This window comes from Melanostigma gelatinosum (genome assembly GCF_949748355.1).
Source record: "Melanostigma gelatinosum genome assembly, chromosome: 9".
Classification (NCBI taxonomy): domain Eukaryota; kingdom Metazoa; phylum Chordata; class Actinopteri; order Perciformes; family Zoarcidae; genus Melanostigma; species Melanostigma gelatinosum.
The window spans coordinates 7,541,271-7,554,523 of record NC_136642.1 but is presented as its reverse complement, the minus strand read 5'-3'; the positions used below and the strand labels follow the sequence as shown (position 1 = coordinate 7,554,523).

The window sequence follows — 13,253 nt, the reverse complement described above, 5'->3', positions numbered from 1 at the left end:
ACAACCCCACTTAAATCCAAGTCTGCTTTGCTCTTTCTAACACATCCATACTTGATAGTGTGAAATATAAAGATATATAGATAAAGAAACTTTATGTATGTTTGTTGGGAGGGGCTTGTTTGAGTGTGTCTGTAATGTTGTTTTTGTTCACCGCTTGAGGCAAAGTAGCTGAAATAGGATATTCAAGACTGCATTTAGTAAAAAAAACAACATCTGGTAAAAAAACAACAAAAAAACTTACATTTCATAGAAGATAAAACATGTTGTTACAATGTCAACTTTAGTAGTTCAGCCTCTCACCCTTTATTTTGCTCAATATGTTGAGTCATGTCATTACTCAAGTGCTTCCTTATATCTTTCCTGTTGAATGTTAGTACCGGCAAGCAAGTCCTCTCGGTCTCGTCTTCACCATTGTGTAGGAAAGGGTGTTGTCTTTTTGAGCCGAAAGGTTTCTCCTGGACAACATCCAGTGAGGGCTGTTAAAAATGAAAAAAGTGTACAAACTGATATCAATGAGTACAAACGGCCCCATTTTGAAATACACAAAAATTCACAGTAAAACTAAAATAATGTTTTGCAATACAATAAAAATACCAGGACAGAGCGATAACTGGTTGCTCTGTTTACGCAACTGTGGAAAATAACAAAAAAAACATTGGGAAAAATATCAGGATCAACAGGAAGGAAATCCAGGCACACCAAAATCTGACACCAACTAGAAAGAAAATATTAAAAAGCCTTGATTATGGTGGCTAAATCATTGAAAGCGTGTTTTGACCACTGTAGGTCTTCATCAGAGCATACAGTAAATGCATGTATGTAAATACATTAAGGCAAAGACTTTTAAATATTCCCTTCTGCGTTGGTCTTTGATTTTGGACAACTTGATTGCCTTCCTGTTTACTGGAAAAAAAATACTATAAAAATGCCATTACTGAATTAGACACTGTCTTCCAGCGCCTCGGTGGACAGAGTAAGAAAGTGTCTTCACTGATGTCTCCAGTGAGCAAACCCGGAGAGCAGAAGCTGCGAGAGAGTCACAGTGGAGGGCATGCTCAGCTTCTGAGATGATCAGTATGATGATTATTTAATCAAACCCCCCCCCCCCCAAAAAATGATTAAAGTTATTATTAGTGTTGTCAGATAAACAGGTATGGACATGAATCGATCTAAGTTGTAATATTTTTAACATAGCCAAGGTGAGGGGTCTGGCAGGGTTAGAATACTGGCCAAAAAAAACATTCTGGATCTTGTGGTTGCATTTGCTGTTGGCTGAATAATTTGTCCTAAAACACAAGATGGCAGTGCCATCAGGAGACTTAACCATGTACAATTTAGTTGGTTTCCTGTGCAGCTGGTGCATTATTTAAATGAGCTGTCCCTGGGGGACTCGCTGTTTATGGTCATGGGTGCATGGGTTGTTGCTAAATGGGTTTATATTCAGTTGCTCGTGTTTCCGGGAGAAAAGAAGGCTTTTAACTGACATTTACAACCAGCAGGTAGTCACTGGCGTGTGGTAAAGATGTGTATTAACTAGATGAACTACTGTTACACAGGATGTTAAGTTCCTCTCTGGTGTCACTGTAAAAACTGGTGGGAGTCTAGGTGAGGACAAGCATCAAGCTCATGCTTCCCATGATAAAACTGTAATGACTGTGTGAGTGGCTTTCTTATAGATAAACCTGAATTGTTATTCCACCTTAAAGAAATTTCAATAAAAAGCACACCTCAAAGCGAACTTTAAAGTAATCAGTCTCTTTAATTTACATTTTCTAAGAAAAAAAACAGTAACAACACCTATTTAGAAAAGCAGTATTCCCCAAGCAGGTAATCTTGAAACATTTAAATGTGAATCTCAATCTGTTGGCCTGCAGTACAAATAAGACCAGCAGACCCGCAGCAAGGCACAATAACGTGTAATTCAACTGTACGGGCAGTTGGCCAAACAAAGGTATGAGCCTAATCCTAGACTTAAAAAGATTGGAGAGATGCACTGAAAAACATTCTTATTTTAGGTTAAGACATACTGTATCCTTTGCTCTATAAACTGCCTTGTATTGTATAAACAAATGCAAATGTTGAGCCTCTTCTATCACAATGTCAACACAGTTGAACACAACATAACTGATTCAATTACTATTGGCTGGAGAAAAGTTTGCAAACAGTGAATGAAAAACATCAAAATCTATGGCAAGTCCTTCGCAGACAAAATCCTGTCTAGCCAGGTACAAAAACTATCAATGTCTTTTGGAGAGAATATATAATCACTATCAATATTATACATTGATTAGTGGTGTCCAAGATCAAGCAAAGAGTGACTGTAATGTATAGAAATATCTTGACTGCAAAATGTTTCGTGAGCAACATATTAAACGTACAGTTATCCTCATAGTAACAGTGGCGTCAGTATTGTAGATCTGTTGGCTGTAGTACAATGAAAGACAGTGGAGCATAACCTGTGACTCCATACAGTTTGGTCCCATGTCAGATCGGGGTCTTTTGTAGAGTGTTGCATTGGCTAAACAGCGATGTTTTTTTTATGTCAACATGAACTACAGTGTACTTATTGCATGTCACTCTAATCAAGACACCGCTCAAAACAACAAGCCTGCTTTTCTAAAACTATTCCTCTTCTAACCCACTCGCAAAACATTTCTTCATTTGCATAACTATAAGGTCTATGATACGACCTTCTCTTGCTGCTTAAAAAAGTCAAATTAAGTCGTATTTTTTTTTTTTAATCAATTCTGTGAGATAAAAGTAAAATTCCCCCTAAACATATAAAGCAATAAATCATTTTAACATGAATCCAACTTCTTATGAGAAACAGCAATTCACCTTTAAACAGTGCTACTACTAGGTATGACTTCTATCCTGATGTGGAAAGTCGTTATGTCAAGTCAGAGTGAGTATCCTAAACTGAAATTAAGGCATTAAAAAGAGTCTTAATCTGCATTTATGAATCCATTGTGGTGGATAAAATCACTGATTCAGATCCCATAACAACACAAGAAGAAAATTAAGATTCTCAGCAGCATGCTGCTTCACTGCTCCAGTATTCTGTCCTCTCCTTCTTTATGGTCCTGCTCCGTCTCGTGCGTGTCGCCTTGCTCCCCGTTGCGCTGGAACTTGTCATTGGCCCATTTGGGGCTGTTGGTGTTGGGGCCCCCAGTGGCTTTGCGGATGATGAATCGCGCCCTTCCACGCGAGAAGCTTCCCCGTCCTCTCCCTCGGTTGTCCATCTTGCGCTCTGCCTCCCGTTCTCTGTCTTCGTGCTGGGAGAAATAAAAGGATGGAGGTGTGTCAAGACAACAGTTGCCAAAAGGACAAACTTGTGCTAGATTGGCCCGAACGACACCAGGTGGTTCATTCAAACATGATTGGGAAAGAGATCAACCCTACCAAGAAGTATTTCCTGCTCTTGGGAGTGTACTCTGGGTCCCAGTCTTCATTTTCTGGTTGGACAGCCATGTTTGCCATCATGTTCCTATGTGAACAGTTTCCCTGATAATTGCCTCCGTTCCAGCGCCTTCCACGAATACGAACTTGCTGTAGTTGGAATAAAAGACAAGGAATTGAAATGGAGAAAAATCACTGATTCAAATGCACGGTGTCAATCCACCATCATATGTTAAACTTACAAATCCACCACGTGGCCTTCCTCTTTCAGCTGGTCCTGGTGACTCTGTGTGACCCAGTTGGGCCCTGTCAATGCCTTTATCTTTGGGATCAGACTTGCCATGGGGCAAAGCTTCTTTTTGGGACTTAAAGGACGAGGAAGATGAGGACGAACTTGAGCGAGAGCGCTTCTTCTGACTCTTCCTACGAGAGAAATGGCACATGCTTCAAACTCTTTCACATGCAGGGTAGATGAACAACGGTATTAAACACATTTGAAGATAATTGGAAACAATACAGGGCAGTGGCACATACTTTGATCTTTCGCTTGATTTGGATAACTTTTCCACGGATCTGTCTCTACTAGAATCTGGGGAATCTCCCACATCTCCTCCCCGATCCTGATTATTATCTCTGTCATGGATGGTATATTTTTTACGGCGCTCGATATCCAAACGAAGGTCCATCGGGTCACCCGTCAGTTTTTCCCCGCCATCCTGAGAAAATCAAAAACAGAACACAACGTCGTGGACAGACTTTGGATTAGCATTTAGATGCTATCAATCTGCTCTCAGCCAAGCTGGTTTTTAGACTAAACAGTGAGGTCCATGAGTAAAGGGAAACCCATAATAACAGACAGCTGGCATGAATGAAAGCAAGCTGTTGTAAAGTGAATTATCCAGTGCACTTAAAGGGCAAAGCCAGAAGTTTTGCATGTTTAAGAATGTCCTTAAAATCTGAACCATTCTCCAAAGCATATGTTTTTAGATTGATTTTTTGTTCTGCCTTCAAAGCAGTTATTTAAATATGGTGGGAAAATCAACTTGAAAAAAATGAACAATTTGCTTCAGATAGGCAATCCATCACTGTCAATATGGAGTCAGATGTTTTTTTGTGTTAAAGTTAAGTTAATCCATGGTTAAATGCCAAATGGGTCTTTGAAAACCTCCTTACTGGGCATTCGAATGCTTGTGGGGAAAATCCAGCATCCAAGGCTTCGAGAATCTGCTGCACTACAGCACCAGCATATTTCACATCATCCTTGCTTGTATGTCTTCCATGTGTAACATTACGTCCTCAGCGGCCAATTCCCACATTCTGTGAGTTAATTATCACACTGTTCTGACATGAAGTGAAACCAATCGCTGCTTGGGAGTTGGGAAACCAATCTAGAAACTTTGAGGTATGCTTTGGGAAATAGTTTTGTGTCCCTACTTACAAGTATGAACAGTTTGTAGTTGTTGAGTATGACAAAACAACCAGCATGGTTCTTTAACAATAGTGAAGAAAAAGAGGATTCATGCTAATTTAAGTTTACTCACTTTAATATATTTTAGTAGTATTTGCGCCTCATGTTTGACCATGTGCCCATGCGCATCAATAAAGAAATATTGTGAGTGTTTACTCAGAAAGTTAAGCACGTACATATAAGCACAGGCGCATTAAAGTGCTTGCGGTTGGTTAATTCCGTTCCTTATTTTTTAAAGAATACTTACGAAGACAATTGCTTAGAGTCCTTTGAACAGCTTTGGCACAGTGGCTTCCATTTCTGAACTTATATGATTCATTGGCCTTGGTCAGGCTTGTGCCCACAGTCTAAGCATTTCACCACGTTTGAAGGCGATATATAACAAACAACAAAGTCAAAGTGCCTTATTCATCGTTTGCATTTCTTAGACTCTGCATCTCCCTTCAAGGAAAGCCTGACAGGCTTTCAGAGAGTTCAGCCTAAAGGCATCTGGCTTGCGCACTCGTTTGCTGTTGTTTGATTTTTCCAACGTACTTCAGTTTGCAAAATGTTCAGTCACCTTGTAAGTGCCATCCTCTGAGCTTTTCATCGCCTCAAAAAGTTGAGAGTGTTTCTTAAAAGCTCTTGGTGAAACATCAATTCTCCTGTGAGAAGGAAACACAGTTAAGGCGAGATGATTTGAATGCACACAGCAAAGGAACCACGGTACAAGTGCCAAAACGACAAACTGTGAGCTACAGTGCATTCAACTACAAAACGGACAAAAGAAAAAATTGAGCATGAGAACAAATAAGCCGAGAGAGTTTTTTTTTTTCTTCAGGTAGGAAAGGTGAGAGAAATACCTGAAAGCTGTTAAAAGAGGAGGTGAAGCCACAGCACACTGAAGGTGAGAGGGTCACTCAATAGGCGACTCTACCTGTGTATCTCTGGGCTTTTTCTTGGCTTCATGATTTCCTTCTCTGCAGCTCGTCTTTGGTACATGGTGAATCGCTCGCTGAGAGTCATTCCAGAGGCCGGAAAGTGCTGAGCTGTGCAGGGACACGGTAAAAACAGCCGTTAAAGTAGTAAGTGCATCTACTGTCTGTGACTTTTTCCATCTGTGATGCTGCGTTGAATTCAATATTCCCATGTGACACAAGATTTTATATAATGTAGGAAGTAAAACATTAGTATGTGCTGCAGGCCTTGTTTTACAGTCTCCTAAAAAACATCTTGCTTTGTTTTTACAATGCTCAGCGTGGCTAAACTGAATGGCTAAATCTTACTCCACGAAACATGTAGAGTGATTTGTCCCTTTAAAAAAAAGAAAAGAAGCTATAATTAGATTACTCCACTCTAACAATGACAGCAAAAGAGGTGAGGACTCACCTTTAGTGTGGTGAACGATGGTGACAATGTGTTGAGCAAACAGCTCGGAGGGACTCCTCTGTGACGGAGCAGCTTGAACATGTTGAAAGATGGAGCGAAACTCTTGATCCTTTTTTGAGGACTGCACAAGATCTTGAGACAACTGTCGCTCCTCAGCTAAGATATCAGAAGACCTGAAAACGACCAAAAAAATAACTTGGGTATGTTGCTTTTTGGTTAAAAAATCGTCAAAAAACAGAGATTGTCCTTCAATCACATAAAACGAGTTAAGAGATATAATTCTTGTTAGGAATCAGTATATCAGAAGTTTAGTATTAGCTACTGTTGCAATGTCTTCATCGGGACGTACAGATAAGACTTATGGCTCACTGAGGAAACACCCAGTATCATTATGTGCCGCTCACCTCATCAGGCTTTCTCCAAGGAAATCCATTCTGACATTTAATTTAGTTTCTTGTTTTCTTGAGGACATGAAATAGGAGTCCTCTCCCCTGAGCTCTTTGTCAGAGCGCCTCCTCGGTGGTGGTGTATGAGATGAGATGGGGGGAGATTTTGCCATTTTCCTGGCTTTACCACCCATGTCTGGGGACTGTCCCTCACATTTTCCCGCCAACTCCCTCTTGGCGAGGGCAGCAGCAATGGCCGCTGCTTTTTCCTGCTTTCGAGCGAGGTATATATCCTCTGCCGTGACGTCGAGGTCACTGTTGGCTACCTGTGAGTAGGCCACATTCTGCCATTTGCCAAAGCATTCATCAAACAGTTCCCGGGATGAGTGAGTGACCTTTATCTTTGTCTTAAAGGACTCGTCCCCGTTGTGCCAGTCTTTGTGACGAGACTTTGAATGAGGCTTGATCAGCACCTCTTCCTCTTCCTCCCCGTCAGCAGACAGAAAAGGAGAAGCTTTCAAAAAGCTTTTCAGAGACACTTCACCATCAATGTCCTCTCTGTACTTTCTTGACAGGGAGTCAGAGATGTTTGCTGATGTTTTGGGCTTCATTTTGCCTTCCTCCATGTCCACATCTTTTGCTTCTGTGGTCTTGCCATTTTCAAGAGCTTGAGCTTTTTTTTTTTGCTCCTCCAAAAACCTAAACAATGACAAGAGATAAAGAGCTGCATCTAACTGGGCATGCAACTTGTGAGACAACTGCAGAAATGAAAAAAGAAATCTGACAAGATGTCAAATTAGAGCCTTTTCAACTATAAAATACTTATCTGAAACTATTTTTCCTCCGGTGTTTAAAAGAATCTTATTTGTAAAGGCCCTAATTTGATATTTACATTATTTTCCTTGTTAATCAATGTTGTTAAACAACGCAAATATTTACTGCCCAGGATAAAATGACATAAAAAGTGTGGACTTAAAAAAGGCACACGAAGGCATTCAAAATAATTCATCACATTGTATCTGTACATTTATAAAGCTTGCATAGTCTGATAAAACAATTTGAAAAAAGAAGAGTGAAAATCTGTCTTACTGTTTGAAGGCAATGGATATTGCGGTTTTATCTCCATCCAGGTATTCCTCGTTGGAGAAGAAGTCATAGCTTGCAAGCATTGGATTTAGACCTTCATGTGGGCTTTTCTTGGTTGAGGATGAACTACTACACACCATCTTGCAGGAGGGGGCGCCATTGCCAATGTCGTTTGTGATTTTAGGGGAAGGACTTGACTGGTTTGTAGTTTGGCTGTTCTGACCAACAATAACGACAGAGCTTACCAGAGGACTCGTTCTCTTTGGACTGCTTCTGCAGTCTGCCAGGCTCTGCCATTTTCCCTCACTTTTCCCGCTGCATGTTCCTTTTTTGGCATCTCCTGCCAACACCCCGATGAGCTCCACTGGCTCCTCATCTCCCCCTCCTCCGTCTTGGACCTCCTTGGAGGCAAAAAGCTCCTCTTTCACATCTTTGGAGTTCTGGTTAATCTGCAACAAGGATGGCTTCCATTTGGGAGAGGATGAGTGTGAGGAAGAGGAAGAATGCTGCGAGTGTCTGGATAATGGCGAAGAGGATCGGTCAGAGTGGTGAGAGTGACCACGAGGGGGGCTTCCTGAGCGTTGCTGGAGGTTGTGAGAGCGTCCTCGTGAATGGTTTTGCAGCTGCTGCTGCTGCTGCTGCTGCTGCTGCTGCTGCTGCTGCTGTTGTTGCTGCTGCTGCTGCTGTTGTTGCTGTTGTTCTTTTTGAGGGTACTGCTTGTAATTCTTCCAGTTGGGGCGGAAGTTGTTGTTGTTATTGTTATAGCCACCACGCTGGTAGCGTCCACGAGGGAAGTAGCCCCGCCCTCGGCCCCTGAAGTTGTACGGCCTCCGGAAGCCGCGCTGGTATCCCCGGAACTCGCGACCATTCTGGTATCCCCTCTGATATTTCTTCTCCCGGTTATGAGATGGAGAATGAGATCTTGACCATGACCGAGACCTAGAGCTGTGAACAAAAGCAAAGAGGAAAAGCAAGCAAATAGGTATCACTTAATACACAAATTAAGACTGTAGATATACATAACAAAACGTTGTTTTTTGAAGTTTCTGAGGAATGTACAGTTGGCTCGAGGCTTCCTGAATCTGTAACTCACAGGCTCTTCACTAAACTCCTAACATCGATCTGAGACTCTCTCACAAAATGTAACCGGGCAGAGAGACGGATACACCCCTGCTGTGTATGTGATCATATGGCGCTTTGCCATTTCACCGATGTAGTACAACCTGGTCACTCAGTTTATAAAGACATCTAGTTGTTGGCTAATCGCACTAAGGACACTTTAAAGCACTGAATGCCACTATGGCTAAATGGACTGTGAAATGTTATAAGTTGACAAACGCATACCAAAAACAAATGCAACTTAGATTGCCACTGAATAAAACCAGTCCGTTTGAAAAGCAGAGCTTTCACATTGTGGTGCAGAGCCAAGATGCAAGGTGAGACGAGGCCACATGGTGGCTCTGCTGCGCTTCTGATGAAAAGCCTTGTGTCATTCTGTAGCCCGAGCCTTCAACACAATCTACAGATTATACCCGTCTTCAGTGATTTAGATCAGTCCAACATGCTCTTTTTAACCCATCTCAACACAATATCCACAACTTTCCACCAACAGCTTTGAGATTGTGAATGTCGCAAATCTACTGCAATACATCAAACTAGTTACTTTTCTGTTTGTGTTTTCTCTACAGCAACAGTACATCTTCAGCAACTTTTACACAACTATCAAGAAATAAAACGAATCTTCTCAGCTGGTTTTCCAATTACAATCTTAATATAATGTAAAAATCACCTGGAATGTGAAAGTATATTTACAAATACATACAAAGCCTATATATTACAGAACAATAACGACGGGGCAGTGCAGAACCACACTACACTACTAAAAAAACACACTACTAAAGACATGCCATATAAAAAAGGCTAAAAAAAGACTCACCTAGTGTGTTTTTGCATTGGAATACAGAGTGAGCAAAGAGAGCAGCGCACTGAGCCGCGCCGCACACTCACATTGTGAGCTACAGATACTTTGTCTCGTCTGGCCAACTATGGTGGAGCAGAAAGTCACATGGACCGTTTGAGAGAGAAAAAAAAATCTCCTACTCCGATCCTTTGACTCCATGCTTGCCAGCTATACTGGCTGTTTAACCAGTTTAGTGAGACATTTTTACTACGCTGACTGTTCATCCAAAATACTCTCAACATCTCAATGTGGTCTTTGTGTATAAAATACACTGATTTGTCTTATTCAACTTGAAATAAGTCACTTAGGAAAGTCCAGAGTAAGTGTTTTGCTGCAGTCTGCATCTGTGGCCCATTTAACTACTGATGACTCATCAATTAAGATATGCTGACAGTGAAAGGGGAGTCAAGAGGAGAAGGTTTGTGTTTCGTCTTCAGACCTGCAAACCTGTTGGAGCTGTGTTTTTCCAACAAGATGTAGGAAAATAATGTGTGAGAATGTTTTGGTGTGTTGCATTCAGGCTTGCACAGGTCCAGTGTGACCACAAAGCCATTTGCACATGAGAAAGGTGGGCACAGGAAGAGTGAACCATTAGATTCCTTCCATGTCTCTTACTCATGCTAATTTGAATATGCGCACTGCCAGTAAAAAGGAGCCGCCCTGCCATTTTATTACCACAAGTCATTCTGTATAGAAACAGCAAAGGCATCAATGTGAAGCCTCACTTTTTCTTCAAAACACACATCATATCCAGCAGATAACCCAACAACCAGCACATTTCTATTCCAGCAAACCAACCAATGCTGCCCTCCTGATTAAATATTTGCATACGCCGATGAGGTCGACTAATATGAAAATGTTTTCCCACCAATTGCAAACTGCACTAATGTTCGCTCCTACTTAAGTCAATTCCCAAACCGGCAGCTGAACTCTTTCTAAAACATCAATTTCCTCTTGATACAGAAGCCGAAGTCAAGAGTTTGGAGTCCAACCCAAATCCATTAAAGCGCTACATGCTGCACCAGTTCTCCAGAGTTCATGAGAACCAACGTAATAAAGTCCAGGACAAATACAAGAAGGTCTTGCAGATGGAAATCAATAACTATGCAGCTAACAGGACACGCTGACTATAACTGAACACAAAGCTGCCTGTTGACATCCCCACTGTCACAAATAATCTACCTGCATACATATCTTTTTACATGTCAAATCTTACCAGTCAGATCTTAGGGATACGATTTACTCGATAGAATTTGAGTGGAAAAGGGGCTTAGAGGATGATTGATACTGGTGTCTGTGCATAACAAGGCAGCACTTTACCAACTGCACCTGCTGCTAGTTTTTCTTTTCTTCATCACAGTCATTCATACTTTCAGCATTAGGTGGGTCTTCTTCATTCTTCATTCACACTGTATGTACTAAATACTATTAGTACATAACCTTGTTTGAATGATTGTGGATTCTGGAGGCATCTCCAACAATGAAGCAACAGGCAGTTGATCTTGACCACAGAAAAACAACACAGCCAATAGATTGTTCAGAAAGGAGGATAGTTCATAAAACGGGGCTCTACCGGTGGTGGCGCTTCCCGGACCGGGATCTGGTGCGACTTCTGGAGCGGGAGGTAGAGCGGGATCTTGACCGGGACCTGGAGCGGCTCCGGGACCTGGAGCGGCTCCGGGACCTCGAGGCGGATTTAGTGGCTCTGGACATCACTGCAGCCAGCCCACCTCAAACTGTCGCACAAAAGAGTTGTACAGCCGAGTTAGGACTTTGTAAACGGCAAACAATATATTTAACAAAAAAGTCCACGGTTATTCATTTACCCTTTTTAAGGCATTAGCTGCATTGAATGGATATTAATCTTCAACAAGTATCACGGAAGAAAAATAAAATATATTTAAAGTGAGGCAGGAGTAGGAAAATGAGTCATCCGAGATGCACTTCAAAAGCAGTCTTAATGGCAAAGCTGAGTGAAGAGACAGAACAGCTGTGGATAAGGAAGAAGGCAATAGTGTAGGGCATCCAAACACAAGCAGTTTTATTTGGTCGCTGGTCATTTGCATAGAGGGCAGTCGTATGTCAGTCATCTGACTACTTGTTGAGCCCACTCTAAAACACATAGTTGGATATGCTGTACTTTACCTCCACTGTAGTGTGTGTGTATATGTATATGTATATATATATATATATATATATATGTACTGTAAATTGGGTGATGTGAAAAAACCTGTGACAGAAATGTTTGTTCTGTAGTCTCCGTGTTCCCATGAAAAGACAAAACATTTTTTTTCAAATAAGGTGACAAAAGCAAAGCCAGCATGTTCCAATCTATTTTTCATTTTTGAATGATTTGCCCATAGACAAGTCTCTACAATCAACTCCAAACCTCGCCACTTATGCACACTTCCTCCAACACCTTAACTGAACTCTACCAACGGCCGCTGAGAATGTGTCAACATGAGAAAATGAAAGATGTGAACAGATGTGGCATGAAATATTCAGCACAAATGACTGAGCTGATCATTTTTGAGGAAGTAATTACCGACCATATATCTATGCCTCTGAAATAGAACGCAAAGCTGCTAAATACTGTATGTCTTCACACTACAAATGTTGTCTTTACAAGAATTGAATACAAATTACGAAGAAAGAAGACCGGTCCAATTCATTTTTTTAAATTTTTAAAAAAATGCCTAGTCATTCGGGATTAAAAGCACCGGTAACTGTTGAACTCACACTTCACTAGTCCAACGTGACTTATTTAAAGTGGCCAGTTCACCACATCACATTTGCATATGGTTTATGATCAGCTGTGAATTTGCTATGAGACTGCATGTTCACTTCAGTATACTTTTCACTTCAAAGTACGTTTCGTCTCTTCTACTCTGTATAGCAAGGCAAGGCGTCCAAGCAAGTTCTTTCCGAGGTCCACATGGTCTGTGACATATGATCCTCGGCCTACAGGACGTGCCAGGAATCAAATAAATGTTCTTTCATGATGAGAGTTATCTTCAAGGACTTTGGACAGAGGAAATTGCCGACTGCACATAATAGTTCCTGAGGTTTTTACGTGACCTGAAGGCCACCGTAGTTCTCTGACACTCTTGGAAAGGGAGGGGTGAGCGGAGGGGTATTCAATTAGTTGCAATTTGCAACTTTACCACTAGATGCTACTAAATATTATACACTGCTCCTTAAATTATTCTACATTTGTTGTAATTGCTGTAATTAAATGTTTAAAAACAACAGATCTGTGATTTAGACAATTGTCATATGGCTGAAAATAGTTTCATCAGAAACTGTCAGTGGACAGATGGATATGTACTTTATTCATCCCCAGGGGGACATTTGTATGTTACAGCGAACATATGGAAAACAGTGGTGCAAAAATCACCCACCAGCAATACAGAGCTGTGGTATCCCAGTCAAGGAGTATTGCATTATGACTTTATGTACAGTAGATGACTACGAGATTGCAACTGAAGTGCCTCTTTGCCTTCTGTATTCATTACAAAAGAACTAGCTGGTAGAATGTGCAGTGGGATCCGTTTCGATTGCTTTTCTCTAAACGCTTGATTGATAA

The 13,253-nt window shown here is 41.2% G+C and overlaps 1 protein-coding gene across 4 annotated transcripts in view; it reads right to left on the bottom strand.

Annotated features, from left to right (window-relative positions):
- Window positions 1-1,739: 1,739 nt before the first annotated feature.
- Window positions 1,740-13,253, bottom strand: part of thrap3a (thyroid hormone receptor associated protein 3a) — a 38,146-nt gene continuing 26,632 nt past the window's right edge. For 2 of the 4 annotated variants that reach the window (XM_079275282.1, XM_079275281.1), the window contains exons 2-11: window positions 11,241-11,403; window positions 7,711-8,652; window positions 6,640-7,320; window positions 6,236-6,408; window positions 5,784-5,895; window positions 5,427-5,511; window positions 3,934-4,115; window positions 3,642-3,822; window positions 3,403-3,549; window positions 1,740-3,275 (exon numbers count right to left, since the gene is read on the bottom strand). In XM_079275282.1, coding sequence (XP_079131408.1) covers window positions 3,045-3,275; window positions 3,403-3,549; window positions 3,642-3,822; window positions 3,934-4,115; window positions 5,427-5,511; window positions 5,784-5,895; window positions 6,236-6,408; window positions 6,640-7,320; window positions 7,711-8,652; window positions 11,241-11,380 — 2,874 coding nt within the window. In that variant the 5' untranslated portion in view covers window positions 11,381-11,403 and the 3' untranslated portion in view covers window positions 1,740-3,044. Of the gene's footprint in view, window positions 3,276-3,402; window positions 3,550-3,641; window positions 3,823-3,933; window positions 4,116-5,426; window positions 5,512-5,783; window positions 5,896-6,235; window positions 6,409-6,639; window positions 7,321-7,710; window positions 8,653-9,643; window positions 9,738-11,240; window positions 11,404-11,493; window positions 11,510-13,253 lie in introns of those variants that run through there. The other 2 variants (XM_079275283.1, XM_079275284.1) reach the window with 2 other exon arrangements.